At 60.5% G+C, this 21456-nt stretch overlaps 1 protein-coding gene across 1 annotated transcript in view; it reads left to right on the plus strand.

Moving 5' to 3' along the window:
* The window catches only part of LOC144257685 (G protein-coupled receptor kinase 5-like), a 64865-nt gene extending 51541 nt beyond the window's left edge, over positions 1-13324 (plus strand). The window contains exons 4-16 of the mRNA XM_077805757.1: positions 1481-1558; positions 1964-2064; positions 2194-2286; positions 2380-2443; positions 3218-3358; positions 3745-3935; positions 4567-4604; positions 5454-5543; positions 5777-5985; positions 6677-6814; positions 7303-7440; positions 8160-8291; positions 8837-13324. Of these exons, the coding sequence (XP_077661883.1) occupies positions 1481-1558; positions 1964-2064; positions 2194-2286; positions 2380-2443; positions 3218-3358; positions 3745-3935; positions 4567-4604; positions 5454-5543; positions 5777-5985; positions 6677-6814; positions 7303-7440; positions 8160-8291; positions 8837-8956 (1533 nt within the window). The 3' untranslated portion in view covers positions 8957-13324. The remainder of the gene's footprint in view (positions 1-1480; positions 1559-1963; positions 2065-2193; positions 2287-2379; positions 2444-3217; positions 3359-3744; positions 3936-4566; positions 4605-5453; positions 5544-5776; positions 5986-6676; positions 6815-7302; positions 7441-8159; positions 8292-8836) is intronic.
* Positions 13325-21456: the final 8132 nt, after the last annotated feature.

The following is a 21456-nucleotide window of genomic DNA, read 5'->3' on the forward strand; positions in this document are numbered from 1 at the left end:
GTTGGCGTTAGCGCCAGGTGGGCCACCGGAAGAACGAGCGGCTCTTGGGCGGAGTTGGCAGAGTCCGTTGCTGCCTAACAAGCACCGTCATGGGGGTGACCGGGGTGTTTGAGCCCTGGTGGGGTCCATGCCCGCTTGCCGGGGGGAGCCGAGCAAAGCCAGGTCTCCCCTGCTCCTCCGCCTGGAGCTGTGTCTAGGAGGCCTAGCAGCGAGTGCTTAGCAGAGCCCTGGGGTCCCCGAATGTGGGTGAATCCCCCCGAGCAATGTGTCATGTTAGCTCTCCCCAAGGCAGTGTGCGAATCCAGGCTGTTCCGGCCGGCGGCTCCCCCGCCTTCGCAGTTGCTCGTTGTTTGGTTATAAATGGCTCCCACTGTCCGCACAGCTGTTCCTTTTGTTGGGCTGGTGGGTGGGAACATTTGGCTGTACACCCCCCGGCCATGCTGGCTTCCTGCCTGTCCTGGGAGCCGTACTGCAGGAAGGGGATGGTTAGCCCAGTGCCGGTCACCCTGAGTGTGGGGCAGAAACCCACGAGCATCTACACTCGCCGACAGTAATGTCACGCAGGTAAATGCAGTCAGGCCCTGTAGGGGTGCCTAGGTCACCTGGGAGCCGTCCGGGGCACCAGCCATGATGCCATTGCAAGCAAATAGGTGCTGATCTCATGAGCTGCAGCCTCAGCCCCAGTGGTGCCCAGCACAGGGACTGGGTTTGTACCTGGGGAGTGTGAGCGCCGCACAGAGCCTGTCCCAAGACCATGGCAGGCAGGCCTGAGCTGGCAAGGGGTGTCGTGGCCAGACAGGGGGGAGAGCGTCTCGGCAGAGCTCCAGCACAAAGGGCGAGAAAGGTCAGGTCAGGCCAGGCCTGCTGGCCCTGGGACAGCTGGGGCAGGGCCTGGTGCTGAAATCCCTTCACAGCCCGGTTCTGTAATGCTGCCGGCCACTTCAGCCGTGGAGCCCGTGCTTGGTGCCAGTAACCCCCTGAATCCAGGGCAGCGTGTGGCCCACAGGGTGGAGAGAGGCGAGGGCTGGCACTGCGGGGTTTGGGAGGAGTCCCAGGCCATCCAGTCTTGTCTCCAAGGCCAGGTCCTGATGTAAGGGCTGGAGGGGGAACCGTGGTGCCTCCAAGCACTTGGCAGCGTTCCCTCTGTCAGGAGGCTCCCTGGCAGTGCCAGGCAGTGGGAGGCAGAGGTGTGGAACCAACCCGGTGTCTGCCTTGGTGGCACCCTCGCCCTTTGGTGTTGGTGCCATGGTGACATGGCAGAGCCCTGCCTTGCCCATTGCTGGGGGGTGGGCCCTTGGGGCCAGCTTCACAGCTCTGGGCTGTGCCTGTTTGGGTCTGGGGTTTTGGTTTGAGCCAGGCAGACCCTGGTGTGGTTCCAGCCAAGGCTGGAGCGGTGCTGAAATGTACCAGGCCTTGCAGAACAATGACGGCTGGACCGTCCAGCCCGGCTCAGTCTGATGCCTCTTTCTGCCCCGCCCAGATCGATTACGAGCTCTCTCCGGATGAGCGGCGCAAGGAGATGGGCGACGAGATCATCCGAAGGTTCTTTAAAAGGGAGGTGAGCGTGTGCCCGGTCCCCCCGCCTCCCGGGGTGAGCACAAGGGGAAGGAGGCAGGCAGAGGCTGGCCAGAGGGAAGTGTGTCTCTGCCGAGCAGCATGTGCTCTCTGTGAGGGGAGGGTGCCCCTTGCTGGCAGCATGGAGAAGATGCAGGTCTGCGTCCCTGCCGGAGAGTGGGGTCTCAGCTGCACTTTCTCTCACGCTGCCCTTGCTGGGCTAGACAAGGTGTGAGGAGCCTCGCTGTAAGGCCCTGGGCTGCCTGGGGCTGGGCAAGGCAGCTTGGTGTCTCCCATGATTCCTACCCAAGAATCAATCAGATAGGTGGAAAATACCCAGGTGGGGAGCTGGCTGGGCTTGGGGGCTTCAGCCAGGACTCAGACCTGCCGTGCTCTCCTTTCACCTCAGTCTTCAGACTACATGCCGGAAATCAGCCAGGCCCTCATGAAGCAGTGCATGGAGAACCTGGAGAAAAGTGCCTGTAAAGACCTCTTCAGCAGCTGTCTGGCGTGAGTACTGGGCTTGGCCTTGAGCGGCGCTGTGCGTGATACAGCGTGGCCGTGATCCGCGGGGCTGGAGAGGGGTCCTCCAACGGGGCAGCCGGGAGAGCAGAGCTAACATCCCCTTCTCTCCCCTAGTCCTATGCACGGGTACCTGAGCGGAGCGCCCTTCGCCGACTATCGGGACAGCATGTACTTCGACCGGTTCCTGCAGTGGAAGTGCTTGGAGAGGTGAGTGAGGGCTGCTGTCTCCGGGCTGCATTCGACTGAGCTGAGCTGGGATCTTACGGGCCTTAAACACGCCTTGCGGCTTTGTCATTTCAGGCAGTCGGTGACCAAGGACACCTTCCGGCAGTACCGGATTCTGGGCAAGGGGGGCTTTGGAGAGGTAAGGCTGTGTCGCCGGAGCGGGGGGCTCAGGGGCTGGGCAAAGGCTGGTTTCCCTGAGGCGTGGCCCAGGCTCTCTAGCCTTTGTGGAAAATAATCCCCTTTGATGGCAGTACCAGCCCGGCGGGCACTGGTGCCTGGGAGATGCTGCCAGCTGGTGAGGCCCTGGCCTCCAAGCACTGCTAGCCCCAGGAGCACTGGGCAGGGGCCTGTCTGCCAGGCTGAGGGGGCCTAGCCCAGAAACGAGGTGATTCAAGCTCTGAGAGGCCAGTATGTGGGCACAGCCCTGTGGTGAGGGGGATGGGCACAAGGGCATTGTCTGTCCCTGTCCACCACGGGGGAGTCTGGGGCTAGCCGATGGGAACGTGCAGCTGGGCCCTGCTGGCTGGCCCTTGGGCTGGCTTTGTGTGGCCAGGGGGCTGCTTGGGGCTGGCTGAGTTGAGTGGCCTGCACTTGGCGCGTTGCCCCAGACGCAGAGGAACTTTGTAAAGACAATTGGAGCAGATAAGTCAGTTTACTGCCGGCCAGGAAACCCCACGATCCCCTGGGGGAAGGCCCCTTGCCTTTTGCCCAGATGGGATCAGGAAGCTGAGTTGTTGCCCGAGAATCTGTTCTCCTGGTGGCTCTGGACAGAGACGTGGCTTTGGTCGGGCCTGGAAGGATAATGCCAGGCCCTTGGCCCAGGGGTCTCCTTCAGCTAGTCCAGTCCCATCTCCCAAGCACCAGGCACTGCCCTTCTCGGCCTCCTCACGCTGCGCTGTGTCTGTGTCTCCAGGTCTGCGCCTGCCAGGTACGAGCAACAGGCAAGATGTATGCCTGCAAGAAGCTGGAGAAGAAGCGGATCAAGAAGCGGAAAGGGGAGGCCATGGCCCTGAACGAGAAGCAGATCCTGGAGAAAGTGAACAGCAGGTTTGTGGTGAGTGTCGCTCTCCTGAGAGCTGGGCTCCCAGCCCCTCCTGGTGCTGCTGCTTCCTGCCTCCTCTGGCTCCGGGACGGTTCGGGAGCCCTCCTCCCTGGAGCTGGCCATCGGGGGGACCCTGCTGGGTGTCAGTGGGATGGAGACGCCCCCACTCTTCATCACGTGGGTTGGGACTGGCTGTGTTTGTAAAGGGGTGGCTGGGTTTGAAGTGAAGCACGCAGAAGGGGGGTGCCATGGGGACCCAGCTGGCATGCACCCCTGTGCCCTCCGGTCCGTACAACCCAGCGACTGCCCCCACCCGTAACCCCGATGCTGCCATGGTGACAGGCAGCTGTTGGAGGCCTGCCTGTGGCGAGGGTGCCAGCTCTGGGGCGTTCTCACAGGTCAGCCTGGCCTACGCCTACGAGACGAAGGACGCGCTCTGCCTGGTGCTGACCATCATGAATGGGGGTGACCTCAAGTTCCACATCTACAACATGGGCAACCCCGGCTTTGAGGACGAACGCGTCGTCTTCTACGCGGCCGAGATCTGCTGCGGGCTGCAGCACCTGCACCAGGAGGGCATTGTCTACAGGTGAGCGGGCCTGGGGCAGGGGGCCTGACTCGGGCCGGCCATGGCTCCCCGCGAGAGCTGCTAGGGAGGAGCTATGCAGCGGCAGTGCCCGTCTCCAGGCAGCAGACTGGCAGTGCCCAGGCTGTGGGGTCAGGAGCATGCCCTGTCCCGCTACTGAGCACTTGCTCACCCAGGGAGGAGATGGTCCCCAAGTCAGTCCCTCTCTCTCTCCCCATGCCAGGGGCTGCAGGGCCCCTCCTGATCAGCTGGGCACTCACGGAGTTCTGCATGCCGGCCCCGGGCCTCCCCTTCCCTGCGCTGCTCTGTGCCTGTCCTTTCAGGCTCTGCCCGCTGTCAGGCCACAGCTTTCCCCAGGCCTTGGGTCTGTGCTCCTGGCACGAGATGCTGGGCCATGCCCTCCGTCTTCTCTGACTAGGATCTAGCCCATCCTCACAGCCTGGGATGTGAGACCCAGCTCTCACGAGTTAGTGGCACCAAGCTGGCCAGCAGCGTCCGAGTGGGTCTCTGGGTCCCCCAGTGTACTCAGCTGAGCCAACGAGCCCCAGCTGGCATGCACTGCACGTGCGAATGTAGCCGTGCCTGGGCTGCCCCAGTTGTCTCGTTCTGAGCTGGGCCTGTCTCTCCTCCCCAGGGATCTGAAGCCAGAGAACATCCTGCTGGATGATGATGGTGAGTGGGGAACGTCCGGGGGGAGCTGCCAGGGTCTACACGGCCCCTTCCCAGGCTGGTGGGAGCGTGAGCCCAGCTGGCTCCTCCTGGCCGTTCCTTGGCTCTGGCTCTCTTCACTGCGTCGGCTTGCACTGCGTATTCCACCCCGGCTGGCCCCCAGCCCTGAGCCGCCTCCGGGGCGGGGGACGGGCTCCCTCCTGCCCCGGCTGGTACGGCTCACCCCACAAGCTGGGAGTGGCAGTGATGGCCTGGAGGCGGCCCCAGAGACAGCAGCCCCCGATCCACATTCATGTCAGGGTGAAGGGGGCAGACAGGCCTGCTGGGGGGAGCGGCTTCAGGCTCTAGGCATCGGGCCTGAGATGCCCCCCTGGGAGCAGTGTCTGGGCCCACGTGGGGCGGGGGCAGTGACTCCCAGGTCAGACTAAAAGTGGAGGCTCTGTCTGCTCCGCGCTAGGGGGTGCGGAGCTGGAATTCCCCACCCAGCCCCGTGCTGCTGCGCTCACCCATTTGCTGCATTTCGCTGTTGCTGGGGGCAGAGGTGGTGCCATGCTCTGGGATGGGAGGGGACGATCGTCGTGTTTAATCAAGCTGGCATCAAGCGCTCTGCACCCTTCGGGAGAGACATCGCATGCATTGCTTTTCTCCTGAGGTCAGTGGCTCCCTCTGTTCCCCTCTGGGACTATCTTCCCAAAACCCATCTCCTTAGAATAGCCCAAGCAGCTGATGCCTCAGTCCCCGAAGGGCTGCCTGCTGAAGGGAGGCAGCAGGCCATGGAGCTGGGAACCCCGGATGGCTTGGGAGTGGTGGGCAGTCCCACCGCTGAGCCTTCTGATTTCCCTCCCGCGGCAGGACACATCCGGATCTCGGACCTGGGGCTGGCCATTAAGATTCCGGAGGGTGAGATGATCCGCGGCCGCGTCGGGACCGTCGGCTACATGGGTAGGTGTTGGGGCTGCCCGCGCCAGGGGTAGAGCGGGAGGTGGCGGCTGGAAGCCAGAGCTCTGGGCCAGGTGCTGGTGTCAAGAGGGAAGCCGCTAGGCAGGACGGCTGTGCTCTGTGGTGGGGCCCTTCTCCCACCTGTGGGCAGCCTGGCCTCAGGGCCTGGCTGGGGGCCGGCGAGTGATTCCGAATGGGGTTTGTTTGAGGGCTGTCCCCTGCTCTCGCCCCGCCAGCTCCAGAGGTGATTAACAACGAGCGCTACACCTTCGGCCCGGACTGGTGGGGGCTGGGCTGCCTGATCTACGAGATGATCGAGGGGCAGTCGCCGTTCCGCGCCCGCAAGGAGAGGGTGAAGCGGGAAGAGGTGGAGAAGCGGGTGCAGGAGGAGCAGGAGCTGTACTCCGACAAGTTCACCGAGAACACCCAGGCCATCTGCAAGATGGTGAGTTGGCAGCTGGAGCCGCCGTGCCCTGTGCCCCTCCCTCAAGGCCTGTCTGTCCGCAGTGGGGGCCGGCGCCCTGCAGCAGGGGTGTCCAGGCCTGCTCTGCTGGGGGCCCTGCCGGCAGGGCCAGATTTGTGAGTATGTGGCTCCTCCCTGACCCCAGGCGCCCGCTGTCTAGAGCCTGCTGCTGCTCTCAGCCGCAGACATACCCAGCTTCCAGCTCTGGTGAAGAGGGGAAGCGCTGAGAGGAAGTCCCACGCCCCGAGACATGGCTCTGCTGACCCACCCCCCGGGGTAAACAGCGTTGGGTCGAATTCTTCCCTCGACCGGGCGGCCGCCTCTCGGGGAGGTGGGTTAGCTCCAGCTGCGGGAGGACGTCGCTGCCGCGTTCAGTGTGTGGTCACCGCCCCAGCCCCTCTGTGAACGGTGGGCGATGAGACTCTTGTCGGTGCAGCGTGAGCTCGCCAGGCAGGGACCGTCTCGCTGGGGCTCTGGGCTCATTGGGGCCTGGAGGTGCCCCGTCCGTACACAGGCTCCTCCCCAGCCCCCTGCCAGGCCGGGTGCCACCCCCAGTGCTCTCCTGCGCGCCAGGCTGTGGGGGCAGCGCTGGGTCGCTCCGTCTAGCCCACTGCGCTGCGTTCAGTCCGCATCACCCCCCGTGTGACCACGGGGCCTCGGTCCGTCTCCCCAGCTCCTGACCAAGGACCCGAAGCAGCGACTGGGCTGCGGGGAGGACGGGGCCGCCCAGGTGACCCAGCATCCATTCTTCAGGACCATCAACTTCAAGCGGCTGGAGGCCGGGGTCATAAAGCCGTCATTTGTGCCAGATGTAAGAGCCCAGGAGGGGCAGGGTGGGGGCAGAAGGGCAGGCAACATGGCACAGGCCAGGCATCAGCGGGGAGGGCCACAAGTCAGTGCTGGGCCAGTGGTGATGGGCTGATCCTCCTGTGGCTGCTGGTTGAGTCTGAGGGGGCTGCCTCCCCAGCCCAGGGGAGTGGGCCCTGGAGCATGCTGGGGGCAGTCAGTCCCCTGCCCCATGCTGAGCACTCTCTGTGGGTCATTCAGCTCTGGGGTATCGGCCCTGGGGTGATCAGTCCCCTGCCCCACGCTGAGCACTCTCCGTGGGCCCGGCACTTCCCTGGGGTGGTCAGTCCCCTGCCCTACGCTGAGCACGCTCTCTGGGTCGTGCAGCACTGGGGTATGGGCCCTAGGGCGGTCAGTCCCCTGCCCCATGCTGAGCGCTCTCCGTGGGCCCGGCAGTGCCCTGGGGCAGTCAGTTCCCTGCCCCACGCTGAGCACTCTCCATGGGCCCTGCAGCCTCGGGCCGTGTACTGCAAGGACGTGCTGGACATCGAGCAGTTCTCCACCGTCAAGGGCGTCAACCTGGACCAAACGGACAGTGACTTCTACGCCAAATTCGCCACGGGCAGCGTCTCCATCCCCTGGCAGAATGAGGTACGGGGCGGGGGGAGGGATTCAGCCATAACAACCGAACTCCCCCCTCACCCCACTATGTGTCCCTGCAGACAGTGCCCCCATGGCTCTCTCTGGCACAGCAGCTGGCAAGGAGGGAGGCTGAGTCCATATTGCTGGCCAGGGGGCTCTGGCCTGTCTGCTTTCCCCATAAGAAGATTGGTGCCCTGATTCCCGAGCCCTCTGCCTCCGTGCCAGGGCTGTGGGGCGCGCCAGGGTGTGCAAACTCCTCTCAGGCAGGATGGGTGGTGGGCTTCCCTGTTGGGCAGCTGGTTCCCACGGCAGGGTCTGGGAGGAAACCATGCTGGGGTAGAGCCTGGGGGAGCTGGGATCCAGGCCTCTGCCCTGCAGCTGCAAGCCCTGAGGAGGGTGGGTGGGAATGGAGGCTGGGTGACGCAGCAGGAAGGAGCTGCCCTTGGAGGAGGGGCAGGAGCCCCATGGCTTAAACTGAGGAATACAAAGAGCCTGATCCTGCCCTAGCCCCATGGGGCTGTCCCTCCTCTTGCTGGCTCCCAGGGATGGCACTAGTGTGCTGTCACCCCAATGCATCCAGCTTGGCCAGCCCCCTGCTCCCAGACACACAGGGAGACTGCCCTCCCCAGGGAGCCTGCCTCTGATCACCTGGGGGACGGTCCCATCTCTGGGCTGCCTGTGGCCCCGGGCGCCTCCCGCTGAGCTTTCCCCTGTGCGCCTCTCCCCAGATGATCGAGACAGAGTGCTTTAAAGACCTGAATGTGTTTGGACCAAATGGGTTGCGCTCCCCGGATCTGGACTGGAAGCAGCTCCCCGAGCCCCCCAAGCGCAGCCTGCTTCAGCGGCTCTTCCGGCGGCACGTAAGGCCCGTTGTGTGTCCTGCCCGCGGTCCCTGAGGTGTTTGCCCCGCCCTGGGACCCTGGCCTTGCTGGGGCTCCCCCATGCACTGCAGCAGGTGCTGGAGACTGCCCCGCTCCACGCCTGCTTTCAGCCAGCACCTATAGCCAAGGCTGGCTCGACGCTGACCCACTCCGGCCCAGGGGAAGCCAACGCCCCTCAGACCAGCAGAAGGCATCTCATGGCTGAGACTGGCCCGGTAACCCCCCGTCGGCTGTGTGGACGCCTTTGGCCCACGCCGGCCCCGGCTGGTTTCTGTGCCGTTGGTATGAAGGGCTCGGGCGCGTAGCCAGCCCTGACACTTCCCTCCGTGGGTGGGTATCTCTGCCCAGCTGGGCTGCTGCCCTTGCAGACGTCCTGGCACTGAGGGAAGGTTCCTGGGGACTCGCTAGTAGCCCCTCCCCTGTCCCTTGCCTTCCTGGCCAGGCTGATCACGGGGAGCCCGTGGCTCGCAGGCGGGAGTGGCTGAGCCCCTATCTGACGCTCTCTGTCCCTGTCTCCCCCGCAGCCGGCGGACTACACCATCAGCACCAACGCACACTCCAACCTCACACCGGGCGTGAACTCGCATCCGCCCACGGCCAACTCCGCCGGCCAAGGCCGGGCCATGGCACAGGCGCCTTCCTGACCCCCCTGCTCCGTTAGAGCCAGCATGGGCAGGCCCGGAGCCCGCCCGTGGAGCTGCCGTCCTTGCCGTCTCAGGGTTACCGTGGATGTGAAGCTGAGGCTGTTGGCGCCAGAGCTGGGGTGAGGGGCTGTTCCGTCACCCTGCCCTGCTGGGCTGAGTCACTCCTGGAGGCCGAGTGGGAAGATGCAGCCCCCGCCCAGGACTGCGTGCCAGATACTCTCACTGCACCTCACCCCATCCGCCTCGCCTCTGGGTAACCGGAGCCCTCTCAGCCCTGCTCCCGGGGGCCCGTCGCGCTGGCAGGACCTGGCACGGCCGCATGCCAGGCACAGACTGCTCAAGGGAGCCTGGATCCATCTGCGTGCTCACACGGGAGGGTGGAGTCGGTGTTTGTTGTTGCCAATAGCTTCCTTGCCGTGATCACTGGGGTGGCCTCTCCCAGCTGCTCCCGCTGTGTCCCCCCAACGCGGTTCCTGCGGCAAACCCTGCCCTGGGAGGTACTGTCGGCACTGTGCCCACCCTGCATCTGTCGGGGAGAGGGGGGCTCCCCCGGTGTTACACCCCTGCCTGTGGGGTCTGGGTGAGAGGAGGGGCGGGGCTCACAGCCCAGGTGGGAGCCCCTAGCTGCTCAGGCTGAATAGGGGCTGGCCATAGCCAGCTGGCTGCAGAGACCCGGGGGCAGGTGTGCAGTGTGTATTGTCACTGCTCGGCTCCTCTCAGTCCCGGCTGCAGGTTGGGATTGAGGGGCACCAGCAGGGTTGGGGAAGCCCAGGCCGGGGTAGCAAGGAGGCTGTTTGAGTGGAGTAGGACCCAGGGGCCCTTGAATTTGGGGTCACGAAGGCCATCAGTCAGTTGCACCCACGCTCCCTTGCTGGAGAGAATTGGTGAAGGGAGCGATGACCAAACCCCTTCTCCTCTCACCCTCCCCGCAAACCCAGCACCTCCGGCTTCCCGCACCGCTTCTGTTCTCTAAGCAAGTGTCCCAAAGAGTCAGTCAGTCCCCCTCCGACTCCTGCCCCTGCCCTCGGCCCAGCGGGAGGTCGCTCCTGGTTCTCTCAGCTGCCACCTACCCAGGGTCTAGCAGCCTACGACGATAGCTCATAGCCTGGCCCAAAGGGTGAGACTAAGACCCCCTGACCCTGCATGGGAGAGTCTTGCCATGGGACTGGCCACGGGCCCCTGGGCTGCCACTTGCCTAGGAGCAAGCCATGGCAGGGAAGTCGTCTTGGCTTCGGGCTGGAACGCAGGCGGCTGGGAGGTGCTGTGGGCTCAGGTGGGACCTGAGCGCTGTTGCTGAGTGGGGGCAGAGTGGGGGCAATCTGTTTTCATAGCACCTGAGCCCCAGAGCTGCTTGTTGTCTCATGGCGAGCATTTGTGTGCTGTTAGGGGCCTGGCAGCGTGCAGGGAGCCCGGCACTGGGCCAGACATGGGCTGTGTTTTTATCTTTAGGGTCTGTGCTGGCCTTGTGCCTGGGAATCTGTCACTCTTAACATATTTGGTGCTAAAGCAAGAGCTGCTCTCAGCGGAAGAAACTCGGGCTGTAAGCAGGGGAGTGAAGAGTTTTCCATGGAACCACCCCCTAGCATGAACTGCTGAATGCGCACCCAGCATTTGCTCAGACTTCAGCGTGACTCGGATGTCTTCATACAGCCCTGGATGCCTCTTTGCTCCCCTGCTGAGGCCAGAGTAAAGACCCTCTCTCTTGTCCCAGTGGCTGGTGTCCCCACCCCCTAGGGCTGGGTAGGGAAGGAAGCCCCCAGTTCTGCCTGGTGCTAGCGACATCATGAGCTGTGACAAGGGAAACGCTTTTCAATTCCTCTTTATGTGAAACAATTCCTTTATCTCCACCCCCCAGGTCAGTAGTTGCCAAAAGAGCTCCTTTGCAAAGGCTCCTCTCTCGAGATTGGCCCGTGAGGCTTTGTTGTCCCAAGAGCCGGGGCTGGCAATAACAGACTCCTGAGCCGTGCCAGATCTGCCAGGCCGAGAGTGGCAGACTCGTTGCACTTTGTGGCTTTGCCCTGATTCCAAGTCCAATGCACAATCCCCCTTTTGTTCTCCGGCCTCACCGCTCCTTGGGGAACTCGATGGCGGGAGTGGGCCACAAGGTCCAGAGGGGCACGTAGCCCAGCTCTTCCAGCCCCAGCTGCTGGCTGTTGAGGGAGCTGCACGTTCTGCCCGGCTGCTTGGCTCATCGGAATCCAAACAAGATGCTCCATGTGGACAATCTGCCCCATGGGACTCGTGTCCCAAGGGAGGGGCTCTCTGATGTGGGGACCAAGGTTAAAGGCAGGCTGTGCCGTGCAGTCCCACTCGAGCTCTCCCTCTCATCATGCCTAGAGCAGCGGGTAAAGCTGGCCACCCAGCTGACCCCTGCCATGGTCCTCTAGGCCTGACCAGAGCGCACTTTGAGAGCCGTGCCCCAAAGATTAGCCATTTCTGTCTGACTGACACCTGCCCCCTGTGGTAAGAAAGGGTATTACAGCCTTATGCTCCTCCCCTTTCTCAGCTGGAGCGTGAGCCATGCCTGTGGTGACCTCAGCAGGTCCCACATTCGAATTACTTCCAGCGTGAGTATGTCTCCTCTGGGGAGGGGGAATCTCTGGGAGCACCTCAGGGTGATGGGCCTGGCTGGACTCCTGATTACTTGGTGGTTGTGCGGGAGGAATCTTCACCTCTCCAGTCTGGTTTGCACTGGTGGAACTGGGAGCTGAGTCCCTGCTGGTGGCAGCTGCCATGTAGGCGGGCTGGGGCCCGTCTCTCACCCAGCTTTGAGCCCGGCCCGCACGACAGCTCTCGCCAGCGGGGCTGTGGTGCTGGTGACTTGTGGGTCCCATCTTTGCCAGTGTGGATAGAGCTGTCGTTGCTGGTGAAATGTAGGGTGATGGCACAGGGGTAAGGCTGCTCCCAGGGAGCATTGCTGGAGCTAAGCAGTTGGGGTCTGGGTTTGGTCTCTGGAAGTGTCTGTGTCCCAGGCATTGGCTTGGCTGGACTGGCGTGGATCTCGCTTTGCCCTGGTCTTGGCAACCTGCTTGGCTAGAAGTGCAAACAGATCGGGGGAAAACAGTGCAATGTTGCAGGAGATTTAGATGCATCAATGGAAGATGTGTCTAAATCCTCTAGACTGTTGAACAGCCTCAACCCAAATTAAAAAAACACTGATCCCTCTGCACTCAAGTTACCAACAGGAACCGAAACAGAAAATGGTTGCAAAAAGTTGTATTCTTGTTTCCTTCATGCATTTCGCTCAGCTTGGAGGCAGAAATTAGGTAGGTTGGTGTCAGTGGGTTTCACTTCCTAGTTCTCCAGAACCAGCCCAAGATTGCAGAGTGTGGGTTGCAAATGCTGCAGGAGGAGGTGTAAAACCAGACTAGGTGTAGTTCATTGACACTTTCAGGCTGCTCCAAACAATTGTTAAATTCTGTGAAACACTTCATTTAGGAAAAAGTAACTCTTGGGCCTAGATGACATGACTGTCCCTCTGAAAAATACAGACTGATGGCTTTGGTGTAAATGAACTGGGAAAGATTGTTTCAGATGCCATGTCTCTTATCCCTGGAGCCTCAGCAGACATCCTGAAAATAATCCGTGCTTGGTTTTTTGAATTCTGTTTTGGGGGCTGGGCAGAGAAAGTTTCTTGAATATGATTGTATCCTGCTCCATCTCATCGGAGAGGAAAGTGTGTTCTGATACCATTGAAAACAAGGTGTGTGAGAGAGAAAATGGGTGTGTCTGTTTAACAGACTGAGAACTGCCTTTTGCTGAAAAGATGCTCTGTGACCCACGGACCTTGTCCAGAGAGAGACTGTGTGCCACATGGACAGTGTCTGTTTCTATGCCAGGACAGGGTGGTGGTCTCATGCCAGTTTCTCCAGCGGGCAGCCCTGGGGATTCCAAACAAGACTGAATTTCCCCCTTGCAAAAGGACACCTGTATTTTTGTATTTTCCTTTCTCTCAGCATCCATGGGCTTTGGATTGGTTTTTTACACTGTAAATTCCTGGTTCTGGTGTATTCAGTTTGGTTTTTGTACATTTGTAAACATTTGTAAATACTTATATGGTGAGTGCCTGGATGTACATTTTAAAGCTAAAAGCAGCAAACCAAGCCATGTGATGACTTGTACACTTCCATGTTTCAGGGATATTTTTATAGGGAATTTAAAACAAAACAAACCCAACCTCTCAGAGGAAAAAGGGGATGTCGCTTCACCCCAGTCGAGGAGAAGCCCTCTTACTCCGCTGTATTTTTGTAGTAAGCTTTTACAACTTTCTAATTTGTAATTTAATTACAGGACTATATTTTAGGTTGGTTTTCTTTTTTTCCGCTTCCATTTTGTAAAGCACTGAAATTACATGCATGGTCATTTTTATTTTTTGGATTGTGTCCTTGTAACTTTCGGATATACAGGTATTTTTGGTTTTCCTGCCCCCCACCAGTAACAATATACACACCTTCCCCTAGAAACATGAGTGCTGTGTGTGTATGTGATACTTTCCATTTCACTGATCAGCCACGCAAGTTTGTCAAACCCATTCAGTAGGGAGTGCAAAGAAAAGGCTGGGTCCTGCAACCAGATCCGTGCAGCTGGACTCTTTGGGCTTCATGTGGGTGTTGGGGCCAGCCCAGGCAGGTGCGATCGCAGGATTGAGGCCATAACCTGCAGCAGCAGTCCGGCTGGCTGTCAGTGCTGCTCCATGGAGTGTAATCTGCAGGCTTCCAGCCTAGCTGAGTTAACTTCAACACACAAGAATCTTCTGAATAATGAGGGGAGAGAGCTCCTTCCGAGGGATGTTTTCCTGCAGCGATAACACTCCTTAGCTCCTCAGCCATGACTCCCAAAGCATTTAACAGAGGTAGGTGCCATCATCTATCTCACAGATATGGGGAAACTGAGGCACAGAGCGGGAATGTTCCTTAAGGTGTCTTAGGGACATGGTGACCGCATCCGCTGCTGTGCTCTCAGCACTGGCCCATGCTGCCGCTCTAGAAACAGAGGCTTTTGGTTCTCTGCCAGGCCCCCATGTGCCCTAGCAACCCGTCACTGGTGCTAGGGGTACATGGCGACTGCATAGCTAGGACTCTGCTGATCTCCCCACCAAATAAGATGAGTCCCATAAGCCCTGAGCCCCTTCATCCTCCGTGCGGTTCCTGAGTGCTTCCCCTGTAGCCCATTAGAGGGGTAAAACGGTCTTTGAAACAACCCACCCGGCTTTACATGTCCTTTTTTCAATGAATTGTCACAGACCCCTGAGCTGCAGGGAGCTCTCTTGGCCACTGGGTGGCCCCAGCGGGAAGCAGTGCAGGGCTGTCAGATTTCAGCTCCGCACCCAACGTGGGGGGTGCGCCCCATGAGCTGGGCTCTCCTCAGAGTCTGGCCCGAGGCCCTGCAAGCAGGCCAGGAGAGGCTGAGCAGAGGGTGAATGCCAGTGCAAGCAGGCCAGGAGAGGGTGAATGCCAGTGCAAGCAGGCAAGGAGGGGCCGGGCGGAGGGGAATGCCAGTGCAAGCGGGGACCCTGGCAGGGAGACGGGCTCTGGTGGACTTGGCCCTTGCTAGGGGACACAGGTGTCTGCAATGCACACAGGCTGCTGTGTAGCCCAGCTGTGTCTGCAGGAAACGGGACACCAGGCCCAGCTTCTGCTCTGGCCCTTTTACCCCCTCTTGCGCTGCAGATGCCTGAGGGCCTGCTGCCCTCTGCAGAACTCCATGAGCCGCCCCTCCGGGAGCTACTGCCCCCAGCTCTCTGGGCCCCCAAAGTGACCACGCTGAAGACACGTCCCCTCTCTGCTGGACAGGAGCAGCAGCAGGGCCAGCGTCCCCCTGCTGCATCTCACAAGGGGGTAGCAGGGCCCATTGCAGCCCGCAGTGGGGCGGTTGGGGCGCTCCTGGAGTGCGGTGCCATTTCCCCCATTGTTGGCCAGCGCAGGCAGGGGGTTACGCTTCTCGCCGCTTGCCCAGGCAGGGAAAGGAAAGCGCCCCGTAGTGCAGACCCCTCGCCTACACCCCCCTGGGGCCAGTCCTGCAACCTGCGGTGTTGAGGGTAGCGCCCTGAGGGAGCGTTTCCACCCCTGGCGTGGGAGCAGGCCGACGGGGTGCTGGCTGGGGTGGCAGGCTCTGTGGTGGGGAGGGGGAGCTGACAAAGGGGCCCAGCTGCCTGGAGGGGTGGGGAAGCTGGATTCTAGCATCTCCACACCCCTCCCTAGCTGCAGGGCCATTGGCAGCTCCCCGCTTTGTGCCGCAGCGTAGGCTGGTGGCAGGTCCTTGCTGCCCCGCCCTTGGGAGCGGTCTGTGCTCCCTCCCGGCGCTCTTGCCCTCTGCACTGTTACCACCTGGCTCCCATGCAGCGCTGTGTGGGGAGGAAAACCAAATGGCAGTGCCCGAGCCCCTGCCCACCCTTGGTGAGTGGGTGGGGCAGGCCTGCGGAGAGCTAGTCCATGGATCAGCCTGTATCGGAGCCTGGCACAGGTTTCAGACTGAAGCCAAAGCCCTGTCTGCTAAAGCCCCTCACACACCTGCAAGCTGCTGCCTTCCCCCTAACGATCAATTAGCACCAGCCTCCTCCCACAGGTGCCACCAATGGGCCCCTGGTGCAGAGAGGGCTGAGCTCTTCTGCTTGTTCCTGTGGGAAGGGGAAGCTCCCAGGCCTACTTGCAAGGGGGATTTTTCCTGCAGGCTGTCTGCCTTTGCCCTCTGGCTAAAAGCCCCTGTCTGGAGCCCGGAAGAAGACTCAATCCCCAGCTCCTGGAGAACAAGGTAAACCACTGTAGTGACTGCAACTTAAAAAGCTTCCAGTACCTGCAGCTGGGTCTGGGATGGAGGCTACCGCAGGGAGCGGGTGTGCAGGGTTTGGATCCTGGAGGCTGTTTCAGTGGCAGTCAAGGCCCCTTGGTGCTATGCATAGCAAGGATGGTCCCTGCCCAAGAGAGCTCACAGCCGGACTAGCCAAGCCAGACCAAGGGAGGTCCTTATCCCCATCGACTGCTGCGTTGGCCCAGAGTAACCGAGGCAGCGTGTGGCAGAGCTGGGACGTGACCCTGTGTCTCCCGCGTCCCCGCCCAGTGCCCCATGCACAAGCCTGTCCTGCTCACCACGTGTGCTGTGTTCATGGAGGGGAGCGTTGTGCATCGGGGCTCTCCCGGGAAAAGGCCTGACGCCAGCCCCACGAGCCAGGTCCTGCACCGTGCCCACGGGCTAAGCAGCACTCGTTCCCCCAAGGTTGCAGGGTGGCTTTCCCCTTGGATTTTAGACTGCCTGCTCCACCCATGCTGTCTGGGGGGGGACACCGCTTTTGCGCTGCCTCCTATGGCGAGGGGCCCCCAGCAGTACCAGGTGCAGGGAGGGGGGCAGGCATGAGCATGGGCAGGTGGAATAGTCTCCCCCACTAGGACTGGTCGAGCTGGTGAATGAGCTTGGCCCTTCGTCCCACGCTGAGACCCTGCTGGGCCTGGGGAGAGCTCCCTCGGGGCTGGCCTGCCTGGGGCTGCCAGCCATGGGTGTCACCAGCCATTGGTGTCCAGGACTGTGCTGCAGTCCCTAGCAAAGACACAGTAAGCTGCTAGAAGCCACGATTTAGCCCCCTCTGTGTCACACTGGTGCAAACAGTGGCTGGGCCCTTAAACCATGTCCTCCAACTGGTGAACCACTTGGGCCGGATCCCTAGTGGATGCAAATCAGCTTTGCTCCACTGAAATCAGCAGCTTCCCTGACTTACATCAGCCGCAGAGCTGGCGTCGGCGGTGTCTTGGCTTCACCCTCTTGCTGCTCTGGGGAGGGGTTGGCCCTGGCTGGCGTATCGGTGGCGGAGGGGGACGGCTGGAAGGTGGCAATCTCGTTCTCCTCGTAGACACCGGGGCTGGCAAGGCGGGGGGCTGGCCTGGAGTGGCCCTGGATCTGGAAGCAGATGGTGTACAGGAAGGCAGATAAATGCAGCAAGCACACGCAGCAGAAGATAGTCACCGCAATGATGGTGTGGGACTCCCACGGGGACGGCTCCGGGGCCAACGGAGACCATGTTGTGTTCTCGTTGAGCTGGGGACCGCTCCCCAGCCCCTCTGTGCGGTTCATGGTAACCCGGGCCTTTCCTAAGGGAACACACATTCTGGCATCTTCTCAGCACTGTCTGGTTGGTAGCATGGTCTCATGGGAAGGGATTTCCAGGTACCTGCAAAGAGAGAATGCAGCAGCTCTGGGCTCCCCGTGATTAGCCCGCCCCGCCCCACCCTCCGAGTCGGAGAGAATGGGCTGGTTGCACCATGCCAGGCTGAGCTGAGAGGAGCCAGCCCAGCTGGGGATCCCGTTCTCTCAATGTATGTCCTGCGAGAGCCCTCTAGACATGCAGCCAGTGCGGGGCTGGCTGCCAGATGTCCAGAGCGCACGCTGCACAGTGGGCTGGGGAGAGGAGAGCTTGGCCACGGATCCTGGGGAGCCCTGACTCGGGAAGCGACCTGCGATCCTTGGTGTCTGTGGAGCAGGCAGGACCTTGGGATTCGAGGGCTGCGCGCATGGCAAAAGGCCCTGGCTGCTTGATGTATCTGCCTTGGAGGGAGACGGGGCTGGGATCCTTCCATCACCATCCCAGCCTGGGGTGCGGGGATTACAGGGCTGTCAGGCCTGAGTTCCCTTCCTTCCCTGGGAAGCTCAGAGGGGTCAGGCCTGGTTCGCAGGCTCACTACAGCCCCTGCACACCGCTCTGGCAGGGAGAAGGAGTTTTAATATGGGAGCAGCTTATCTCCCCGCCTCCCCTTGCCAGGGTGAGGTGGGAATCGGGCCCGTTGTTTCCAAATTCCTTCCTGCACCCTGCATTGGGGAGCCTGTTTGCAGCCCCACCTGGCTGGATTCCTCCAGCTGAGGGCTAGAATCAACCCCCTCTGCCCCTGCTGGGCCCCCCGTTCCTGGGGAAGGGTGCCCTGTATCTCCCTGAGATGGCTGCTTGCCAACTGAGCCATACGGGTTGTGGCAGAGCTCTGCCGTGGGGTACCTTGGCTGACAGGCTCTTGTTTGGGTGCCAGACCTCTTTCCCTGCGGGCCCATTGCTGGCGGCTGAGCCGTGAGACTAGCGAGGTGAGTCACAGAAGCCCGAAGTGCAATGAGGATTGTGTGCCGTGGGTGTAGATTGCAGTGACACCGGGCTCACTTGGGAACCGATGTACAGAGCCCTTAAATCAGGGCTGCCCATGGGCTGCAGACCCTCATGGGCAGCTCCACAGCATGTCTTTCTTTAGGAGAAGGGCCTAATGCTTTGCTGGTGGTGTCATGTCTGGGCAGCAGGGGGCGCTGTTTATGATCTGTGTTTAGTACATGGCTGAGGCCACAGAACACACGATTTCCATCCGTTTGCCAGGAGCTTGAGGCCTGTGTCCATAAGGCAAGAGTCTAAATGCAGCTGGTTGAAAACGTTGCATCCAAACAGTTTTCGGCCAGAAAATGCAGTTTCAACTAAACCAATCGTTTTTGCAAAACGGTATCGACGTGGATAAAATCCCCCACGAAAACAAACGTTTTGAAACGTTTCTTTTGTTTGTTTTGGACAGAAAAAGTAGGAAATTTCATTTTGAAAAATTTCCAAGGCAAAATTGTCCAAACCCAAGATTTGAAGTGTCCCGTGAAAGGCAAGTGTCCTTCCGATTGGAACAAACCCCCTAACTTCTGCATGTCGCCATTTCCACCCTGTTTGGAGCAGCCCGAACTGTGAGCGCTTCGGGGCAGGGACTGTCTTTGTTCTGTTTGAGCAGCGCTTCGCACAAGGCTCCTACGTACTGTGTACAGAGCACACGCAAGACTTTGCCCTTTGGAGACTACAGGGCCCAGCGTGCAATGTTCCAGCTTGATCCCACTGCCCTGCCGGGGCCCTATTGTCCATCACTGTGTCGAGGACGGAGGGTGAGCTGCATTGTAAAATGCTGGGAGGGGAGGCTGCCTTTTGAAACGGCCAGAGTGCTAGTGACCAGCTCTGGGAGCCCCGGCGGGGGCCCAGAACGGGCTCCTCCAAAAGCCGCCTGTTTTTATTCCTGCGCGTGCCCCTGCTCTGGGGGTGTCTGGGAAAGGTGACATCAGCCAGGCTAACGAGAGACTTGTCAATGTCTCTCGTAGGAAATGGGCCTTTTCTCAACCCCAGCAGCCGGTTGAGCTCCCTGCTCCCAGCTGCAGGAGAGAAGGCGAGGACCCTCCGGGATGTTGCTGCTGCAGTTTTATCTCTCTATGCAGTAGCACGTAGAGGTGACCAGGCTGGGCGCCATCACGCTGGCCGGGGGCAGATATGGGGTAAAGACTGGCCTGGCCCCAAAATGCTCAGAGCCTGCAAGCAAAGTTGTGCTGAAGGCTACAGCTGGATGGGAGATGGGAAACGGTCTGTTCCAGACAGTCCTTTCTGGGCCTTTCATGCTGGGAGCCTGGGGCCCGACTAGCACATCCCACCTTCCATGCCAGCTTCCACTAGATGATCCCGGTAACAAAAATGACAGCCTCCCCTACCCGGCATAACCAGCCAGCCTGGGTGTCCGACTGCCTGTCCCCGAGCGAGTCCCGAGGAAACCGGCTGCATCCCCTAGCCGGGAGAGCGTTAGCCCTAATGCTCTAGGCATCGGCACCTACCTCTCCCTCTCTGGTGCAGCAGTTGGGCATCTGGTGCTTCCAGCCACGAGTACCTTCTGTCCAGGCAGCCCTGCCTCCCACGCCTGTCTCCCCACCGTCCGACTGCTTGGAGGCTCCCTGCAAACGGTGAGGAGAGCAGGGGAAATCGCCTCCGTTCCTGTTGCTCTGGAAACTGAACGAGCCAAAGAGCCCTCAGCTCTGTGTGAGGGTGGGCTCGGGCTGGGCTCGCGGCATCCCCCTGCAGCGGTGAGCCGAGCATGTGAGCCCCTGCTCTGCTCCATGGGGCCGGTGCTGGATCCTCAGCACTTTGCCACTTCACACCCCAGCTCCAGGCTTTACAGTGTGTCTGCTGTCACGAGCTGATTGAAACCCGTTTACTTCAGTACCTTAGCGGCTCGGCTCAGTTTTAGGGGAACCTGCTCTCCCCTCTTGGCCCCAGTGGCTAATAGAAGGGGTAGGTGATTGCTGCCCCCTACAGTAACCCTGGTCTATTGGCCCTTCTCCGCCACAGGTTTCCTGTGTGACCCTGGGCAAGTCATTGAGCTCTCTGTGCCCCAGCTCCCAGCTGTACACAAGGGATCATAGCACTGCCGTCCCTCCCAGGGGGGTGAGGAGAAAACGGTGTCAGAGCCAGGCATTGTTACGACAGTGAGTGAATAACCTGTCTTGGGTCACTCCTCTTTCCCTGCCCAGGAGCGTGTAGGCCTCGAACATCAGGGCCCCCAGGCTCCCCCGATTCAGAGCCTGATGTCCTGGCTCCAGACAAACCTGGCAGCTCGACTCTCGTGCTGTGGGCAGCCTGTTCCATCCTGGCTCTGAATTGGTCTCTCGGGTGGCATTTCTCCCTGCGCCTGCCAGCTGGGCTGTGCCACTTCACCCGGGCACCTAGAGCCAATTTGCCTTTGCGTGAGGAGCCAGCCAGCACGCACAGCCCCTCCAGTTGCAACTGCCCTAGTCCCGGGAGAGTCTTGGGTGAAACAATGGACCTTGCTGAGCAGGTCATGCTGCAGCAAAGGCCACCGGGGCCCATGGTGGGATGGTTTGCGCCGCGGCTGCTTTTTGTAAAATGGACCCTGTCGCTATGTTCTGAGCGCTGAACGCCCACCTGCTCGCTTCCCGGGACTCGACTGCTCGACTCAGAAGGTCTTGCTGGAGCTGAGGGCTCCGGGAATCCGAACCCTGCCGCTCCGAGACCCAGACTCACGCTGCTTTGGGAGGCGAGAACATTGATTTGAAATCGGTGGTTGTTCGTGCTGCGTGCAGTGAGCTGGCCTGTCCACATTCAGACAGCGCTCCTGTCTTAGCAATCCCTCTGCTGCCGGCCCCGTGCATGGCGCTCTCCGGCATGTGTCACAGGGGGCCAGCCCACTATCCCTTCTGGTCTTACAACTGACACTAGCGTCTGGGACCAGGAACTGCAGAGGTGGCTCTGTCCTGAGCTCTTGGGGGTGGTTTTGGTTTTGGATACTTTTCAAAACAAAAGGAACAGGAGGACTTGTGGCACCTTAGAGACTAACCCATTTATTGGAGCATGAGCTTTCGTGAGCTGCAGCTCACATCCGATGAAGTGACCTGTCGCTCACGAAAGCTCATGCTCCAATAAATGGGTTAGTCTCTAAGGTGCCCCAAGTCCTCCTGTTCTTTTTGCGAATACAGACTAGCACGGCTGCTACTCTGAAACTTTTCAAAACAAAACCATGTCCTTGGACAGAGGCCTTGCCTTCGGGAGCGACTGCTTTGTGTGGATAAGTGCAGCCTGCACAACCACAGGGGCTCTGGGCTACCTCGTCTGACCAGCACCTCTGGGGAAGATGAAACCTGAGGGGTTCAGGGTACCCCTGTCTGGGATGGTTTCCTTGTTACCCACTGTCACAGCGGTCTGCTTCCTGTGCCTATGCACATGGAGACTCTCT

Source organism: Eretmochelys imbricata, chromosome 26 (assembly GCF_965152235.1).
Source record: "Eretmochelys imbricata isolate rEreImb1 chromosome 26, rEreImb1.hap1, whole genome shotgun sequence".
NCBI lineage: Eukaryota > Metazoa > Chordata > Testudines > Cheloniidae > Eretmochelys > Eretmochelys imbricata.